This window comes from Gopherus evgoodei, chromosome 21 (genome assembly GCF_007399415.2).
Source record: "Gopherus evgoodei ecotype Sinaloan lineage chromosome 21, rGopEvg1_v1.p, whole genome shotgun sequence".
NCBI lineage: Eukaryota > Metazoa > Chordata > Testudines > Testudinidae > Gopherus > Gopherus evgoodei.
In genome coordinates this window covers 18,299,933-18,320,139 of record NC_044342.1, presented here as the reverse complement: position 1 = coordinate 18,320,139, position 20,207 = coordinate 18,299,933, and the positions used below count along the sequence as shown (strand labels likewise).

The 20,207-nt window shown below is 45.1% G+C and overlaps 1 protein-coding gene across 1 annotated transcript; it reads right to left on the bottom strand.

The window, feature by feature from the left end:
• Positions 1-18,707: 18,707 nt before the first annotated feature.
• On the bottom strand, positions 18,708-19,658 carry LOC115638178 (olfactory receptor 1020-like). Its single transcript, XM_030539745.1, has one exon. The coding sequence runs from the start codon at positions 19,656-19,658 to the stop codon at positions 18,708-18,710; it is 951 nt and encodes a 316-aa protein (XP_030395605.1).
• Positions 19,659-20,207: the final 549 nt, after the last annotated feature.

Sequence of the window (20,207 nt, the reverse complement as noted above, 5' to 3'; positions counted from 1 at the left end):
ATTTGGAAAAATCACACTATGTACCTGAGACCCTATGTGCCAGCACCATGCCCCACTGGAGTTTTGTTTTGTTTTGTTTTGTAACAACAGATATGGAGCCAGAGACATGACCCTGTTTAGCCTAAGAGGGCAAGGTTAATTTTTAGCTGGGCAGGTGTGACTGCACCTTTAGTCAGTGAGGGCATACTGGCTGGCACACATTCAGGTTGATGGGCTTCAGTGTTCCCCTGCAGTTAACTTTTTACTGTTCATAAACCTGGTATGTGCTGAGGTGGTTTAAAGCATAACCCAGGTTCTTAGGTTTGCAAATCTGTGAACCTCTCTCTCATATTTTTTAAATTAATTAATTAATTAATTATTATTTGCTGGTCATACCGTGGAAGAATATCCTCACCATCCTCTGCTCATGAGGTTATGTATGTGTCGTGTAGCACTCTTCTGAACACCAGCTGGAAGGAATTTTTTTTTTCAATAAGTGTGGACTGATTCTTTTTTTTAGAAGGCATGTAATTTTTTCAGGTTCATGCTGATTAACACAGAAAACAACATGCAGGTTACCAGGCTCCACACACACAGATTTAAGGACCATTCCCTCCTTGTTACAAGTTTCCACATTGTCAGTGGGTAACACAGTTAAATCACCTTCATGCTCTCCTTGTGCCCTGGTCATGCTATCAACCTAGTTAAACAGAGTTGTCACATTTTTCCTCAGCAACACACTATCAACAGGCAAAATAGAAGCACCAGAATCACCTGGTCCCTGGGACTTTGCTATGACACTAATTGGGTGCAACCTAGTTACAATGCCAGTCTCCCTAGCAGACACAAACTTAGGAACATTTCCTTTCTGGGATTTTGTTAAATCCAGAGCCAACTCTGGTACAACTGATAAACTTTCAGGTAGCACAAACTAAGAAGCACTTTATGTCTGCCTCACGGACAAAGAACTACACACACACACACACACTTTTGCAGCAGATGCACTGCCATTCTTAACAAACAATTGGAGGTATCCTTTCCTTTGTCCCAGCAATCATGGCTGATTTCAGACATATACTTGGAAAGTGAGCGGCAGCTTTCTTAACAGGCAAGTTGTCACTCCTAACAGATAAATTGCTGCTCTCCACAGATAGTGTCTCATCGCGCAGAGCTGCTTTAAGCAAATCACTTCTACCTTGTTCAGGCTCACTTTCACAAGCTTCACTTGCCAACAATCCATTACTTATCAAAAATCTACCCTTTTCTTCCTCAATTAAGGGTTTAACCTGACCATCAAATTTCATCTGCTCTAGAGAAATATGCTCCTGATTAAGAGTTCTCTCTGTGTTTTCACTTCACTTCTGAGATATTAGCCAGACATTCAGAAACTTCATTCACATACAAAGCACTTTTTTGCACAGGCAAACAACTATTTTCCTCAACAGTATCAGTCACAACACTATATTAATGATTATGGGAATTATTATAAGACTCAATTCTTGATAGAGATTATTATTGATTATTAATATTGCAATGGTTCCTAGGAGACCTACTCATGGACCAAGACCCATTGCGCTCGGAGCTGTACAAACCCAGAATTGCATGTGATAAAGTATCAGTAACATTATTCAGTACTGAAGATGGAAAGTCCTCAGAAATATTCTCATTCTTATCACTGAGAGTTTTCCATCACCAAAATTCTTTACAAGATGAACCCATTAATTCTGTCCATGGCCCAGGGAAAAGACTTAATGTGATCCAAAAGGAAATGATGTCTTTGTGCAGGTGATGGATGCGGTGACATTTTCTTCCCTGTCCTGAATGATCTATTTTTAACAAAGATGAGCGTGAAAAGTTTGTTTACCTTAAAGTTGGCATAGAAGAAGCTGGAATCTGTAACTTGACTTCTTCACTTGGTGTTTCAGAGAGCAGGATCCGTCTCTGATCCGAACTCCCTTCACCTATTTTAGTTGTCTCAAGGTACATCTACCCTGCACACCATTGGCAGAGACGTGTAGGGTCTGAGTAGGTACAAGCGCAGTGAAGAGCAGTAACGAAACCTGCATGTTCCTGGCTGGACACCGTAGTTGTGCTGAGACCCTTGGTTTGCTTTGCCTTGTATCTCTGACCAGAAAATAAATGTTTCTCCTGAGTCACTGTTTACCCTGCAAAGACCACAGGTGAAGTTTCCCTTGAGACTTTGTTACCGGGAAGGAAAAGTGAATAGCATGTTTTGTTTAGATTCTTGAGGTAGACAGTATGTTAATAGACTCAAACTTCTTTTGGCCACTCAGGAAATGGACCAGAGAAGGAAAAGCTTCAGAACTAAAAAGTCTTTATTATATGAAGTCCGAGACACAGACCAGGGCCCCACTCTGCTCGGTGCTGTACAGACACAGAAGAAAGAGATAGACCCTGCCCCAGGCCTCTCTCACTCTGGCCTGTTGAAAGTGTGTGTGAAATGCCTAGATATTCGTTCGGCCAAAGAGACAGACTGAGAATTGCTCTCCAGCCCACTATTTGGGGCACTCTTGTAGGAGCTTGGAGACCCAACCTCCAGTCCCCTTTCTGCAATGAATAGTTAGATATTTCATACTCGTCCATCACAGCCCGTCTGTGCTCTAAAGCTGTCCTGTGCCCTAGTGCCTGAGCACACTGCCAAGGCAGAGTGAGCATGTGGGGATTATGGGAGGTTGGGTCATTGTCCATGGAGCGCAGAGTTCTGGTAGCATTGGCATGTAGCTTTACCCAGCACCTCCTCATTAGGAAGAAAGTCCAGGGTGCCAGGAGACAGTGGAGGTGAGAGTACAGGCTGGTGAAGTTTGCACCTTCCCTTTCTCTTGTCCTTTCGTCAGCCAGCGTGGCAATGGCCAACTTTCCTCTCAAAGTCTCTTTCTCCGAGAACCCTAAAGGGAGTGATGGCGCAATAGACCATTCCCTCACTATCTTGTCTGTCAATTAACTCAGATTTCCCACACACACCAGTTTTGGTTCATTAACTTGTGCTCTCATGCTGTTCTCATTTACTAGGCACGACCGTAACACTGTCCTTGAGTTCTAGCAAAAGCTTTTGTCTGGACTAATTTAGTCTTTTGTCTCTTCTTTGCATCTTTTTTCCATCCCCATTTGTTGTTCTTGGTCACTGTGATGCTCTGTGAACTGTCACTCACTTCTCCCAGTTGAGTTCACACTGAGGGTATGTTTGTAGGCCAATTATCACAGACCCTTTGTGAATCCAGCCCTGGCTGGGACTTTTAAAAGCACTGAAGTTGCGAACACCTTTTGAAATCAGTGAGTTTGAGGAGCCTGGGTCCTTTGGAAAAACCCACTAGGCATAATCTGTCTGTAAGTCAGGAGCGGCACCAGAGCTAATGGCGCCCTAGGCAGAATTCAGAGGGGGGCATTTTGTGCACTCCCCATGGGGCATGTGGGAGCTTCCGGTTCTGCTCCCGTCACCTCGCCAAAGGACCCTCCGCCGAAATGCAGCAGGCGACAGTGGCAGTAATTGAGCTGCTCAATTGCCTGCCGTTGTTTTCCGCAGCACGTCGACAGAGGGTCTTTCTTCGGCAGAGCAACGAGAATGGAACTGGAAGCTCCCGCAGGCCCTGTGGGGAGTGCACAAAATGCCGCCCCCCGAATCCTGGCACCCTAGGCGACAGTCTAGGGTCACCTAATGGAAGCGCCGGCCCTGCTGTAAGTGCCCTTGAAATAACCCTTGAAATAACACACTGATCAAGTGCAGGATTCCCCATTAGGTCCAGGTCCTTGCACCAATACTTTGGACCAAATTGTGCCAGAAGTAGGTCCCAGAACTGAGCTCGATGGGCAGGTGCTTTTGAGTACAGCAGAACTGATGCCTCCAGTTTCCTCCAAACGCTCATGACATAACCACAGAGAAGTGGGTAGGGCACTACATACACACTTCTGTCCTTCTCTTTAACTGGGTTTCCTTATTCCACAGTAGGCCTCACTACATACAGAGACCCAGCCAGGGGAGCATCTTACATCAAAAGTAACAAAGTTTGAAAATCCCTGTGGACAGCTCCCAGGGGTAGAAAGAGTATTACTGGTCACACAATTATCCTATCTTCATTCAAAACACAAACCAAAAAAGCTGCAAATATTATTTTAGCTGGAAATTTACTCTATTAGGCAGAAATAAATTCTGTGTGAAATTTGTAAGAAATCTGGTGGTGATTTTCTCATTATTAGAGCTATGCAGGATCAGAATTTTCATTTCTTATTGCAGTCAGGGATGAAATCCCATTGCTTAACTCTTCGAAGGATGCACATATAATCTAAAACGGGCTAGAATACAGAGACAGACAAAAATCTTCTCGGACCATGTCTTAAATTTTAAATTCCAAGTTGATTGACTTCATACCGTAAGCAATATTTTGTAGCTGAAATCAGGGTTTTAATCATTATTACTGGCTATTTACGATTCACTGTGATCAGCTGTCATGTAGAAAGCAATAGGAAGGATATAGAAAACATTGTCCATATCACCCTTGGCTTCCTCCTAATGCCCATTCTACAAAATGGCCTCACCTTTACCAAACTTCACCCTCTGCTCTCCCTAGGCTCCATGATACAGTACGACTGCCCCTTTCCCATCTCTGCAGCCCCCAAAGACCCTTGGCCCAGTACTACTACTGCTTGTGCAGTAGGTTCTATTATAAGGGCTCAGAGAGGAGCTGGGTCAGTCTCTCTCTAGTAGTGGAGAGACAAGGACCTGGCAACCTGGGAGCAGGGTACCAGAGGTGGAGCAGTGCTGGGAAAGGGCAAAGGGAGCTGGGGAGCTCCAACCTGGTAACTCCCCAGGCTGCAGGCGTTGCTGAAGGCCTCTGAAAGGTACTGTGGCTGCAGAGGGGCAGCCCAGGGATGGGCAAAGGTAGCAGGTCCTACCCCCTTGCCAATGATGAGTGGCCAGTACAGACTGCAGTCTGCCCCAGCTAGATGATGACTGGCAGTAGCCACTGAGGCAAAGTGGGGATAGAGGGTTGGGGTTCCCCTGGGAGGGGAGACCCAGGCTGTGGATTACTGCTGGGGGCAGAATCCCAAATTAAAGGGGCACTGGGGTCTGGGAAGGACATGAGGGCCAGAGGTAGGTGAGACACTGGCCTGCAGAGTGCACTCTGGGCTGGAGAAGAGCTAATTCCCAAGACGAGCAGCAGGAGGCATCGTACAGGTGAGTCTGGACCTTGCTACACATGGAAATCGTTCTACCAGTACAACCTCACAGAGAACCAATATCAAGGTCCCTTGGACTGGTATAGCTTCTTCCCCTTCCGAATGAACTATTCCAATACAGGCAGCTTTACATCAGTGTAATTGCATCCAGTCAGATTAGATGAGTGGCCCCCTCATGGTGCCCACTGGAGGCCTCAGGGGAGCCCAGAACGCAGCCCCTCACCTCAGTTTCCCTAAACTCCACACAGGTTTTGTGCTAGTCCCATCACAACAGCCCCAAATTTAGGTTTCGTTTATTAACTTAATGTTCAAAACTAAAATGCAGATGACACCTTCCCTCCAGTTGCCTACACCCCAAAGTCCCCCCTCTGGTCTGAGTCCTGTCCGCTTTAGCAGGCCACTCCCAGCTCTTCCTAGCTGGAGCAATTCCGCCAGTCGCAGGGTTTTCCCTCTTTCACTCTCTGAACTTTCACTTGAGCCTCCTGAGTTTCCCTCTTCCCCCATCCCCCTTCTGCCCTTTATTGGAAATGCCCTGATTCCCCTCAGGTGGGGACCCTTCTCTAACCAGGGCTGGCTTGGCTCCAGCTCTCCAGACCATGGGCACATGGCTCTGTCACAGGCAGGGATAGGCCAATATAGTTTAAGTGGTGCCATTTCCATGTGTAGACAAGCCTTGAAGCATTTATTCCTCACACCGGACATAAAGGGTAGAGATAAGGGGAGGTCTGACAAGAGAGATGACAGAAAAAGAAGACATAGTTTAGTTCTTCTATTGCACGATGCTCTTGATGACAGACACACATTTATTAGGGTCACTGAGAAAATGGAAAAACACAAGAAGTAACTGGGGGAAAACATCCCCTGGGAGTGAAGGTTTGGCTGTACATATACACACTGGGTTTTCCCATAAAAGGCTGATGTTAGACACCCAAATCCTGTGGGCAGTGAATGGGAGTTGGGCACCTCACACACTTCAGTCCCATTGCAAAATACAGTTGGACATTGTGGAACAGATAGGGCACTGAACTGGGACTCTGGATAATTGGTTTCCTGCCATGAGCACACTGAGTGATTCCAGCCCTCTGGGATTCACAAACTCAATTTGGCTGCTGGCAAACCCTGTAGGCACCCAAGTGTTTGCAGTAAATGGGTCGCTGATGCCCCTGGAAGTGGCCTGTGGAGCCCCATACCAGGCATCTGGACACTGAGGCCTCAGAGCGACACACAAACCTGGGAAGTTGCATGTTCCTCAGCCTGATTCTCCTCCAGGGCCTCAACCAGCAGGTCAGGTGGCCAGAGGCTTTGAAAAATCCCAATCAGTCCCTAAGTATCTGGAAACAACTTTCTGTAAATTGTTGCTGAAAATGGGCAAATTGGAGGAAGTCCAGAGAAGAGCAACAAAAATAATTAAGGGTCTAGAAAACAGGACCTATGATGGAAGATTGAAAAAATGGGTTTGTTTAGTCTGGAGAAGAGAAGACTGAGAGGGGACATGATAACTGTTTTCAAGTATATAAAAGATTGTTTAAAGAAGGAAGGTGAAAAGTTGTACTCTTTAACCTCTTAGGCTAGGACAAGTAGCAATGGGCTTAAATTACAGCAAGAGCGGTTTAGGCTGGACATTAGGAAATACTTTCTAACACCTAGTGTGGTTAAGCACTGGAATAACTTGCTTTGTAAGATTGTGGAATCTCCATCATTGGAGATTTTTGAGAACAGGTCAGACAAACACCTGCCATGAATGATCCCTTAATGACGTAATCCTGCCTTGCAGTGCAGGGGACTGGATGAGATGGCCAGCTGAGGTCCCTTTCAGTCCTACTCTTCTATGATTCTGTTAATGGAAAATACATTTCCCTTGGATTATCAGAGTTTGTTTCAAAGCCAGGAACATACGGACGTATTTTCACAGGGACTCGCACGAGGTCCCCATCCAGATTTTGCACCAGGATAACTATTTTGGTTAGTGATGTGCAAGTGTTATGGAAATAGTTATACCACTACAACTTCTAGTGTGCACAGAGTTTACCTATAGTTTGCTTATTCCCCTTCCCATATGGCAATGAACTATCCCGCCAGAAGCACTGTCACATCAGTAACATTGCATCTACTTGGTGTAGATGAGTGGACACCTCACAACGCCCTATGGAGAACTCAGGACATCCTAGAATACAGCTCCTCACCTCAGTTGCCCTTCTTTGTTCCCCATATAATGGAAGAATTTCCCTGGTCTCAGGGTTTTCCCTGCAGGAGCCTCTCTCACTCTCTGAAATCTCACTACGGCCTCCCTGGTTTGCCTCATTCTCTAGCCCTCCTTCTGCCCTTTATTGGAAAGGCCTGATTCCTCTCAGGTGGGGACCTGTCTCTAACCAGGGCTAGCTTGGCCCCTGGCTCTCCAGCAGCTGGGCATGCAGCCCTGTCACAAGCAGGGATAAGCAGATATAGGTAAAGTGGTGTAACATCGATTTATAGACTAGCCTTGCACATTTATTCCACACACTGGACACGAAGGGGACTGATAACAGGAGTTCTGACAACAAAGACAACAGAAAGAGAAGACTTAGTTTCGTTTTTTTATTGCATGATGATTTTGCTGTAAGATCCACAATAATTAGGGGCTCATAGAAAATGGTAAAACAGGAGAAAGAACTGATGGAACACATCCCTTGGGAGTGGAAGGATTTCTCAGGATACTGCTTTGTCTGTAAATGTACAGGCTGGGTTTTCCCATTAGAAGCCGATGTTATGCACCCAAATCGTACGGGCAGTGAATGGGAGTTGGGCACCTCACACCCTTAAGTGTCATTGTCAATTACAACTGGAAGTGGTGGAGCAGATAGGGCACTGGACTGGGACTCTGGCCCATGATCCCGCTGGGTTGGTTGCCTGCCATGAACCTTCTGAGTGACTTTGGGCAGGTAACGTCACCTTGTTCTGCCTGACTTTCCCCATCTATAATGTGAGGAAAAGGGTGTGGAGCTAGGGCTAGAATCACAAAGCTCCCACTTTAGGCACCCGAATCCCAGAATCTGCCCCTCCAGGATTACCAAACCCAGCTCAGCTGCTGGCTAACCCTGCAGGCATCCAAGTGTTAGCAGTAAATGGGCCGTAGGTGCCTCTGGACATACCCTCTGCAGCCCCACACCAGGCATCTGCACTCCGAGGCTCCTGAGCGATGCAGAAACCTGGGGAAGGTAAGCGATCCGCTGCCTGATTCACCTGGAAATCCCACTGGGCCTTCAAGTATCTGGAAACAAGTGACCCTAAATCATTGCTGAAAAATGTGCACATAAGGAAATCTGTGCCTGTGTCTTGCGGACGAGACCAGAGGGTTTCCTTTGGCTTTTTTCTACCTTTGGAAAGCAGCCTGGGGATGAAATACACACTAGGAAACAAACATTAATTGTATAATCCCCTCGTCATGGTATAATTCCCCACTCTGGACCTTAGCTTCCAAAAGGTGGGGTACCAGCATGAATTCCTCTAAGCTCAATTACCAGCTTAGAACCTGTAGCGCTGCCACCAACCAGGAATTCCAGTGCCTGGTACACTCTGGTCCCCCCAAAACCTTGCCCAGGGACCCCCAAGACCTAGTCCCTCTGGATCTTAACACAAGAGAAGTAAACCCTTTCCCTCACCGTTGCCTGTCCCAGGCTTCCCCTCCCTGGGTTACCCTGGAAGATCACTGTGATTCAAACTCCTTGAAACTTAAAACAGAGAGGAAAATCCACCTTCCCCACTCCTTCTGTCTCCCCCTTCCCGACTCTCCCTGAGAGAGAAAGTGATCCTAACACAGAAAGAAAATTAACCTCTCTCTCCCCCTTCCCTCCTTTCTCCCCACCAATTCCCTGGTGAATCCAGACCCAGTTCCCTGGGAACTCACCAGAATAAAAAAAAATCAGGTTCTTAAACAAGAAAAGCTTTCAATTAAAGAAAGAAAAAACAGTAAAAATTATCTTTGTAAATTTAAGATGGAATATGTTACAGGGTCTTTCAGCTATAGACACTGGGAATACCCTCCCAGCCTAAGTATACAAGTACAAATTAAAATCCTTTCAGCAAAATACCAATTTGAACTCCTTCCAGCCAAATACACATTTGCAAATAAAGAAAACAAACATAAACCTAACTCGCTTTATCTACCTAGTACTTACTATTCTGGATATATAAGAGACTGTATCAAAGAGATTGGAGAGAAACCTGGTTGCACTTCTAGTCACTCTCAGAACCCAGTGAGAACAACAACCAAAAACTAACAGCACACACAAAGCCTTCCCTCCCTCAAAATTTGAAAGTATCCTGTCCCCTGATTGGTTCTCTGGTCAGGTGACAGCCAGGCTTATTGAATTTGTTATCCCTTTACAGGCAAAAGAGACATAGACTCATAGACTCTAGGACTGGAAGGGACCTCAAGAGGTCATCGAGTCCAGTCCCCTGCCTTCATGGCAGGACCAAATACTGTCTAGACCATCCCTAATAGACATTTATCTAACCTACTCTTAAATATCTCCAGAGATGGAGATTCCACAACTTCCCTAGGCAATCTATTCCAGTGTTTAACTACCCTGACAGTTAGGAACTTTTTCCTAAAGTCCAACCTAAATCTCCCTTGCTGCAGTTTAAGCCCATTACTTCTTGTTCTATCATTGGAGGCTAAGGTGAACAAGTTTTCTCCCTCCTCCTGATGACACCCTTTTAGATACCTGAAAACTGCTATCATGTCCCCTCTCAGTCTTCTCTTTTCCAAACTAAACAAACCCAATTGTTTCAGCCTTCCTTCATAGGTCATAGCGACCAGGGAGCTTAGCGAACAGGAGCTGCTAACAGAGAGTTTTGCAAGGGAGTTTGGAAGGGGAGTGGGAAGGGAGGGGGGGTCCCTTGTTGGTCTGATCTGTGACCCATTAGTCCCCTGAACCCATAACCCGAACCACATCGAAAACCTTTCTGTTTACAGCAGAGAGGAGCGTACAGGGAGCTGTAGACGGGAATTTGAGACAGTTTGACAGAGGGAGGCCTACAATGGTGAGGAGGACCCGCAACACCTGTGCCAGCACTGCTTCTGTCTCCTCCACCTGTGCCTGTAGCCAGACAGAGCACCAAAGCATGGATGCTTTTACCCAGATTCTGGTGTGGGCTTGCAAAGACTGTAATTTGCAGTTTCCACTTACTGATATCCAGGCTGGGGGTGGCATCCAATGTAAAAGGTGCCTACTGGTGGAATCTCTCAGGCAGCAGGTGGGAGAGCTACAGGAGGAGGTGGCCAGGCTGAGGAACATCCATGTCCATGAGCAATTCCTGGACAGTATCCATGTGGAGACAGCTGACGGTCCTGTCCCAGTTGACAGGACTATCGACACTCCAGTGGAGGAGGAGATGCCTCAAGGTGTATCTGACACACCAGTGGAGGAGGAGGCTCAGGGTGGACACAGCCAGCTGGTTACTTCTAGCAGCAGGCAGTGCTCCACCCCTGCTGCAAACCCTCCTGTTGTGGTAAAAGATAACCGTTATGCTCTTCTTGACACAGGAGAGAAGAAATCACCCCCAGCAGTTAAGGGGGTGAAGCCTCGTACCCCTAAGGCTGGGAGGTCTGCTGCCACCACTGATAAGAAACGTAGGGTAGTGGTGGTTGGAGACTCTCTGCTGAGGGGGACGGAGACACCCATCTGTCGCCCTGACCGTTCATCCCGGTAGGTATGCTGCCTGCCAGGGGCCCGTATCTGAGATGTTACAGAGGCTTTGTTGAGGATTATCCGGCCTTCTGACTACTATCCCATGCTACTCATCCATGTGGGCACAAATGATACTGCAAGGTGTGATGCTGAGCAGATCAAGAGTGACTACAGGGCTCTGGGAGTACGGGTTAAGGAGTCTGGAGAGCAGGTGGTATTCTCTTCGATTCTTCCTGTTGAAGGTAGGGGTCCGGGCAGAGACAGATGCATCGTGGAGGTGAATGCCTGGCTGTGAAGATGGTGTCGCCAGGAGGGCTTTGGCTTCCTCGACCACGGGATGCTATTTGAGGAAGGACTGCTAGGAACAGATGGCGTTCACCTTTCGAAGAGGGGAAAGGCCTTATTTGCGCGCAGACTGGCTAACCTAGTAAGGAGGGCTTTAAACTAGGTTCGACAGGGACAGGTGAGCAAACCCCACAGGTAAGTGGGGAACAAGACCTGGGAGATGGGTTGGAAACAGAAGAGAGCACGAGCTATAATGGCAGAGAGGAAGGAGGGTCAGGGCAAAGCTGGGAGGCAAGATCAAACCAGTATCTTAGATGCCTTTATACAAATGCAAGAAGTATGGGTAATAAGCAGGAAGAACTGGAAGTGCTAATAAATAAATACAACTATGACATTATTGGCATTACTGAAACTTGGTGGGATAATACACATGACTGGAATGTTGGTGTGGATGGGTATAGTTTGCTCAGGAAGGATAGACAGGGGAAAAAGGGAGGAGGTGTTGCCTTATATATTAAAAATGTACACACTTGGACTGAGGTGGAGATGGACATAGGAGACGGAAGGGTGGAGAGTCTCTGGGTTAGGCTAAAAGGGGTAAAAAACACAGGTGATGTCATGCTGGGAGTCTACTACAGGCCACCTAATCAGGCAGAAGAGGTGGATGAGGCTTTTTTCAAACAACTAACAAAATCATCCAAAGCCCAAGATTTGGTGGTGATGGGGGACTTCAACTATCCAGATATATGTTGGGAAAATAACACCGCGGGGCACAGACTATCCAATAAGTTTCTGGACTGCATTGCGGACAACTTTTTATTTCAGAAATTTGAAAAAGCTACTGGGGGGAAGCTCTTCTAGACTTGATTTTAACCAATAGGGAGGAACTTGTTGAGAATTTGAAAGTAGAAGGAAGCTTGGGTGAAAGTGATCATGAAATCATAGAATTTGCAATTCTAAGGAAGGGTAGAAGGGAGTACAGCAGAATAGAGACAATGGATTTCAGGAAGGCGGATTTTGGTAAGCTCAGAGAGCTGATAGGCAAGATCCCATGGGAATTAAGACTGAGGGGAAAAACAACTGAGGAAAGTTGGCAGTTTTTCAAAGGGACGCTATTAAGGGCCCAAAAGCAAGTTATTCCGATAGCTAGGAAAGATAGAAGATGTGGCAAAAGACCACCTTGGCTTACCCTTGAGATCTTGCGTGACCTACAAAATAAAAAGGCGTCATGTAAAAAATGGAAACTAGGTCAGATCACGAAGGATGAATATAGGCAAATAACACAGGAATGCAGAGGCAAGATTAGAAAAGCAAAGGCACAAAATGAACTCAAACTAGCTATGGGAATAAAGGGAAACAAGAAGACTTTTTATCAATACATTAGAAGCAAGAGGAAGACTAAGGACAGGGTAGGCCCACTGCTCAATGAAGAGGGGGTAACAATAACGGGAGACTTGGAAATGGCAGAGATGCTTAATGACTTCTTTGTGTCGGTCTTCACTGAGAAGTCTGAAGGAATGTCTAGTATAGTGAATGCTTATGGGAAGAGGGTAGGTTTAGAAGAGAAAATAAGAAAAGAGCAAGTAGAAAATCACTTAGAAAAGTTAGATGCCTGCAAGTCACCAGGGCCTGATGAAATGCATCCTAGAATACTCAAGGAGTTAACGGAAGAGGTATCTGAGCCTCTAGCTATTATCTTTGGGAAATCATGGGAGACAGGGGAGATTCCAGAAGACTGGAAGGGGGCAAATATAGTGCCCATCTATAAAAAGGGAAATAAAAACAACCCAGGCAACTACAGACCAGTTAGTTTAACTTCTGTGCCAGGGAAGATAATGGAGCAGGTAATCAAAGAAATCTTCTGCAAACACTTGGAAGGTGGTAAGGTGATAGGGAATAGCCAGCATGGATTTGTAAAGAACAAATCGTGTCAAACTAATCTGATAGCGTTCTTTGATAGGATAACGAACCTTGTGGATAAGGGAGAAGCGGTGGATGTGATATACCTAGACTTTAGTAAGGCATTTGATACGGTGTCGCATGATATTCTTATAGATAAACTAGGAAAGTACAGTTTAGATGGGGCTACTATAAGGTGGGTGCATAACTGGCTGGATATCCGTACTCAGAGAGTAGTTGTTAATGGCTCTCAATCCTGCTGCAAAGGTATAACAAGTGGGGTTCCGCAGGGGTCTGTTTTGAGACCGGCTCTGTTCAATATCTTCATCAACGATTTAGATGTTGGCATAGAAAGTACTCTTATTAAGTTTGCGGACGATACAAAACTGGGAGGGATTGCAACTGCTTTGGAGGACAGGGTCAAAATTCAAAATGATCTGGACAAGTTGGAGAAATGGTCTGAGGTAAACAGGATGAAGTTCAATAAAGATAAATGCAAAGTGCTCCACTTAGGAAGGAACAATCAGCTTCACACATACAGAATGGGAAGAGACTGTCTAGGAAGGAGTATGGCAGAAAGAGATCTAGGGGTCATAGTGGACCACAAGCTTAATATGAGTCAACAGTGTGATACTGTTGCAAAAAAAGCAAACATGATTCTGGGATGCATTAACAGGTGTGTTGTAAACAAGACACGAGAAGTCATTCTTCTGCTTTACTCTGCGCTGGTTAGGCCTCAACTGGAGTATTGTGTCCAGTTCTGGGCACCGCATTTCAAGAAAGATGTGGAGAAATTGGAGAGGGTCCAGAGAAGAGAAAGAAGAATGATTAAAGGTCTTGAGAACATGACCTATGAAGGAAGGCTGAAGGAATTTGGTTTGTTTAGTTTGGAAAAGAGAAGACTGAGAGGGGACATGATAGCAGTTTTCAGGTATCTAAAAGGGTGTCATCAGGAGGAGGGAGAAAACTTGTTCATCTTAGCCTCCAATGATAGAACAAGAAGCAATGGGCTTAAACTGCAGCAAGGGAGATTTAGGTTGGACTTTAGGAAAAAGTTCCTAACTGTCAGGGTAGTTAAACACTGGAATAGATTGCCTAGGGAAGTTGTGGAATCTCCATCTCTGGAGATATTTAAGAGTAGGTTAGATAAATGTCTATCAGGGATGGTCTAGACAGTATTTGGTCCTGCCATGAGGGCAGGGGACTGGACTTGATGACCTCTCGAGGTCCCTTCCAGTCCTAGAGTCTATGAGAGTCTATGAGGTCATGTTCTCAAGACCTTTAATCATTCTTGTTGCTCTTCTCTGGACCCTCTCCAATTTCTCCACATCTTTCTTGAAATGCGGTGCCCAGAACTGGACACAATACTTCAGTTGAGGCCTAACCAGCGCAGAATAAAGCGGAAGAATTACTTCTCGTGTCTTCTTTACAACACACCTGTTAATGCATCCCAGAATCACGTTTGCTTTTTTTGCAACAGTATCACACTGTTGACTCATATTAAGCTTGTGGTCCACTATGACCCCTAGATCTCTTTCTGCCATACTCCTTCTTAGCCAGTCTCTTCCCATTCTGTATGTGTGAAACTGATTGTTCCTTCCTAAGTGGAGCACTTTGCATTTATCTTTATTGAACTTCATCCTGTTTACCTCAGACCATTTCTCCAATTTGTCCAGATCATTTTGAATTTTGACCCTGTCCTCCACAGCAGTTGCAATCCCTCCCAGTTTGGTTTCATCTGCAAACTTAATAAGCGTACTTTCTATGCCAACACCTAAATCGTTGATGAAGATATTGAACAGAGCCGGTCCCAAAACAGACCCCTGCGGGACCCCATTTGTTATACCTTTCCAACAGGACTGGGAGCCATTAATAACTACTCTCTGAGTATGGTTATCCAGCCAGTTATGCACCCATCTTATAGTAGCCCCATCTGAATTGTACTTTCCTAGTTTATCTATAAGAATATCATGCGAGACCGTACCAAATGCCTTGCTAAAGTCTAGGTATATCACATCCACCACTTCTCCCTTATCCACAAGGCTCGTTATCCTATCAAAGAATGCTATCAGATTAATTTGACACTATTTGTTCTTTACAAATCCATGCTGGCTATTCCCTACCACCTTACCACCTTCCAAGTGTTTGCAGATGATTTCTTTAATTATTTGCTCCATTATCTTCCCTGTCACAGAAGTTAAACTAACTGGTCTGTAGTTGCCTGGGTTGTTTTTATTTCCCTTTTTATAGATGGGCACTAAATTGCCCTTTTCCAGTCTTCTGGAATCTCCCCCATCTCCCATGATTTCCCAAAGATAATAGCTAGAAGCTCAGATACCTCCTCTATTAACTCCTTGAGTATTCTAGGATGCATTTCATCAGGCCCTGGTGACTTGCAGGCATCTAACTTTTCTAAGTGATTTTCTACTTGCTCTTTTTTTATTTTATCTTCTAAACCTACCCTCTTCCCGTAAGCATTCACTATATTAGACATTCCTTCAGACTTCTCAGTGAAGACCGAAACAAAGAAGTCATTAAGCATCTCTGCCATTTCCAAGTCTCCCGTTACTGTTTCCCCCTCCTCACTGAGCAGTGGGCCTATCCTGTCCTTGGTCTTCCTCTTGCTTCTAATGTATTGATAAAAAGTCTTCTTTATTCCCTTTATTCCCATAGCTAGTTTGAGCTCATTTTGTGCCTTTGCCTTTCTAATCTTGCCTCTGCATTCCTGTGTTATGTGCCTATATTCGTCCTTTGTAATCTGACCTAGTTTCCATTTTTTATATGACGCCTTTTTATTTTGTAGGTTATGCAAGATCTCTTGGTTAAGCCAAGGTGGTCTTTTGCCACATTTTCTATCTTTCCTAACCATCGGAATAATTTGCTTTTGGGCCCTTAATAGTGTCCCTTTGAAAAATTGCCAACTCTCCTCAGTTGTTTTTCCCCTCAGTCTTGATTCCCATGGGACCTTACCTATCAGCTCTCTGAACTTACCAAAATCCGCCTTCCTGAAATCCATTGTCTCTATTTTGCTGTACTTCCTTCTACCCTTCCTTAGAATTGTAAACTCTATGAGTTTATGATCACTTTCACCCAAGCTTCCTTCTACTTTCAAATTCTCAACAAGTCCCTCCCTATTTGTTAAAATCAAGTCTAGAACAGCTTCCCCCCTAGTAGCCTTTTCAAATTTCTGAAATAAAAAGTTGTCTGCAATGCAGTCCAGGAACTTATTGGATAGTCTGTGCCCCGCAGTGTTATTTTCCCAACATATATCTGGATAGTTGAAGTCTCCCATCACTACCAGCTCTTGGGCTTTGGATGATTTTATTAGTTGTTTGAAAAAAGCCTCATCCACCTTTTCCACCTGATTAGGTGGCCTGTAGTAGACTCCCAGCATGACATCACCTGTGTTTTTTACCCCTTTTAGCCTAACCCAGAGACTCTCAACACTTCCATCTCCTATGTCCATCTCCACCTCAGTCCAAGTGTGTACATTTTTAATATATAAGGCAACACCTCCTCCCTTTTTCCCCTGTCTGTCCTTCCTGAGCAAACTATACTTATCCACACCAACATTCCAGTCATGTGTATTATCCCACCAAGTTTCAGTAATGCCAACAATGTCATAGTTGTATTTATTTATTAGCACTTCCAGTTCTTCCTGCTTATTACCCATACTTCTTGCATTTGTATATAAGCATTTAAGATACTGGTTTGATCTTGCCTCCCAGCTTTGCCCTGACCCTCCTTTCTCTCTGCCATTATAGCCCATGCTCCATCCTGTTTCTGACCCCTCTCCCAGGTCTTGTTCCCCACTTACCTGTGGGGTTTGCTCACCTGTCCCCGTTGAACCTAGTTTAAAACCCTCCTTACTAGGTTAGCCATTCTGTGCGCAAATAAGGCCTTTCCCCTCCTCGAAAGGTGAACACCATCTCTGCCTAGCAGTCCTTCCTCGAATAGCATCCCGTGGTCAAGGAAGCCAAAGCCCTCCTGGTGACACCATCTTCGCAGCCAGGCATTCACCTCCACGATGCATCTGTCTCTGCCCGGGCCCCTACCTTTGACAGGAAGAATCGAAGAGAATACCACCTGCTCTCCAAACTCCTTAACCCGTACTCCCAGAGCCCTGTAGTCACTCTTGATCTGCTCACTGTCACACCTCACAGTATCATTTGTGCCCACGTGGCTGAGTAGCATGGGGTAGTAGTCAGAAGGCCGGATAATCCTCGACAATGCCTCTGTAACATCTCGGATACGGGCCCCTGGCAGGCAGCATACCTCCTGGGATGAACGGTCAGGGCGACAGATGGGTGTCTCTGTCCCCCTCAGCAGAGAGTCTCCAACCACTACTACCCTACGTTTCTTATTAACTGTGGTGGCAGCAGACCTCCCAGCCTTAGGGGTACGAGACTTCCCCTCCTTAACTGTTGGAGGTGATTCCTTCTCTCCTGTATCAAGAAGAGCATAACGGTTATCTATTACCACAGGAGGATGGTTCGCAGCAGGGGTGGAGCACTGCCTGCTGCCAGAAGTAACCAACTGCCAGTGTCCACCCTGAGCCATCTCCTCCTCCACGGGTGTGTCAGTAGTCCTGTGAACTGGGACAGCTACGTCAGCTGTCTCCACATGGATACTGTCCAGGAATTGCTCATGGATACGGATGTTCCTTAGCCTAGACACCTCCTCCTGTAGCTCTCCCACCTGCTGCCTGAGAGATTCCACCAGTAGGCACCTTTCACATTGGATTCCACCCCCAGCCTGGATATCAGTAAGTGGAAATTGAAGTACTTCTGAAGTACTTCTGTTCTATTAATTCTTACTTATCTGTTTATGACACCTCTTACACTGGAGTTCCAGTGGACAGTGCAAGCCTATGTTTTTATAATGTAGGTATCATTCATTTGTGTGTGTTAGTGTCTGTGTATCTAGAAGTCTCCCATCCTACAATGAATGTATACTCAGCATTCCGACCAAGTCCATTTCGCCAGCACCATCTCACTGAGCACAATTGCTGGTCTTTGTCTGAACTCCGAGCAGCCACGAGTTCAACTCTTCCACCAGACCATTGATACCCATATGTGAATTTTTTTGAAGTCCCTAAAAGACTGTGGTCCCAGGTTTTGAGAAGTCTCTCCAGCTCCACTTTCTCCCAGGGCTGTAAGAGCAGTGGTTCTCAACCAGGGGTACGTGTAGCCTAGAGGTACACAGAGATATTCCACCAACTCATCTAGAGATTTGTCTAGTTTTACAGCAAGCTGCATAAAAAACACTATCAAAGTCTGTACAAACTAAAATTTCATACAGACGTGTGTATACTGCTCTATAGACTATACACTAAAATGTAATTACAATATTTATATACTAATTGATTTATTTCATAATTATATGGTAAAAATGAGAAAATCTGCAGTTTTTCAATAGCAGTGCTCTGTGACAATTTTGTGTTTTTATGTCTGATTTTGTAAGCAAGTAATGTTTAAGTGAGGTGAAACTTGGGGATACACAAGACAAATCAGACTCCTCAGAGGGGTACAGTAGTCTGGAAAGGTTGAGAGACACTGTGTAAGAGCAGGACACGAAGCCTAATGAAGCTCAGGGAAACACGACCTGGGACTACACCAGGTTTCGCTTCAGGCCCTACTCCAGACCATGTTATATCTATTTTAACAAAAGGAAATTGACCTGTTAACGTAGTCCAAGCATTAATTTCCTGCAAGCTTTCCTCAGGGCCTCCTGGACCTCTTTGTTTCTCAGGCTGTAGATGAGTGGATTGATCAGGGGAGTGAGGACAGCATAGACGACAGAGAGAACTTTCTTGAAGTCATTCAAGATGTCTGTGGTTGGAAACATGTAGACAATCAGCAGAGTTGCATAATAAATGCTCACCACAGTGAGGTGGGAGGAGCAGGTGGAAAAGGCCTTCTGCCTTCCAGTGGTGGATGGGATTCTCAGGATTGTGGTGATGATACAGATGTAGGACATCAAGGTAAGCAGGAACGGGACAAGAGCGAAAAGGAAGCTGAGTATGAAAGCCAACGTTTCCATCAGGTGAGGGTCATTGCAGGAAAGCTTTACAACAGGGATGAGATCACAAAAAAAATGATCAATACCATTGGGGCCACAGAATGTTAACTGAGATATTGACAACGTTGTTATGCTATTACCTAGGAAGCCACCTATCCAAGAGCCACCTGCAAACTGGAGGCAGACCCTGCCACTCATACGGGCTGCATAGTGCAGTGGATTGCATATCGCTAAATACCGATCGTAAGACATCACCGACAGGAGAAGGCATTCTGTAGCAAGAAGAGAACCAAATAAATAATATTGTGTGACGCACCCATTGAATGAAATAGTCCTGTCCCCAGTCAGGGGACCGGCCAGCATCCTGGGCAGGATGGTGGAGGTGTAGCAGGTCTCCAAGCAGGACAAATTCCCCAGGAAGAAGTACATGGGGGTGTGAAGGTGTCGATCAGCCACAACTAGTGCCATGATGAGGATGTTCCCGGTCATGGTCATGATGTAGATCACTAGGAACAGCAGGAAGAGAAGAATCTGCAGTTCTGGGAGGTCTCCGAATCCTAGGAGGATGAATTCTGTGATAGACGTTTGGTTTCCCTGCTCTGGGTTTGCCATGGGGTACATCTTTGGGAAACAAATGAACTCTGTGACATAAATGAAGAACATTTATTCCAATTTTCCTTTTTAAAAATGAATTTTATTTCTATGATATTTTTATTTTACATTACATTGCCTATTATAGTTATTTACATTTATTTCTATTCATCTTTATATTGTTTTATTTCATAAAGCTCTATACAATTATTCTTTTCTTAAACAGAACTGTACAGAAATTGATCTGTTCCCCCTGGAACATTTTGATCTCTATCAACAAAACATTTTTCCATCAAAAATGCCAATCAGAATTTTTTATCAGCTTTGCATTTTTGTATTTATCTTTGGTTAAAAGTAGTATTAATCCTCTCTCTCTCTAGTCTGCCATTACTGTCTCTTTCCCCATTACTGATCCTAGAGAGACAAGTTGGGTGAGGTCATATCTTTTCCCGGACTGATTTACTAATCTTTATTAACTGCTCAGTAAGGCCCTGATCCTGCACAGAGTGATGCACAAGATTAATTTTACACACCGGGAATAATTCTGTTCCGTTTGAGACTTTTCCGCTG

Bases quoted from the DNA above. Each gene is read 5' to 3' on its own strand.
- LOC115638178 (XM_030539745.1), bottom strand. From the start codon at position 19,658: ATGGCAAACCCAGAGCAGGGAAACCAAACGTCTATCACAGAATTCATC.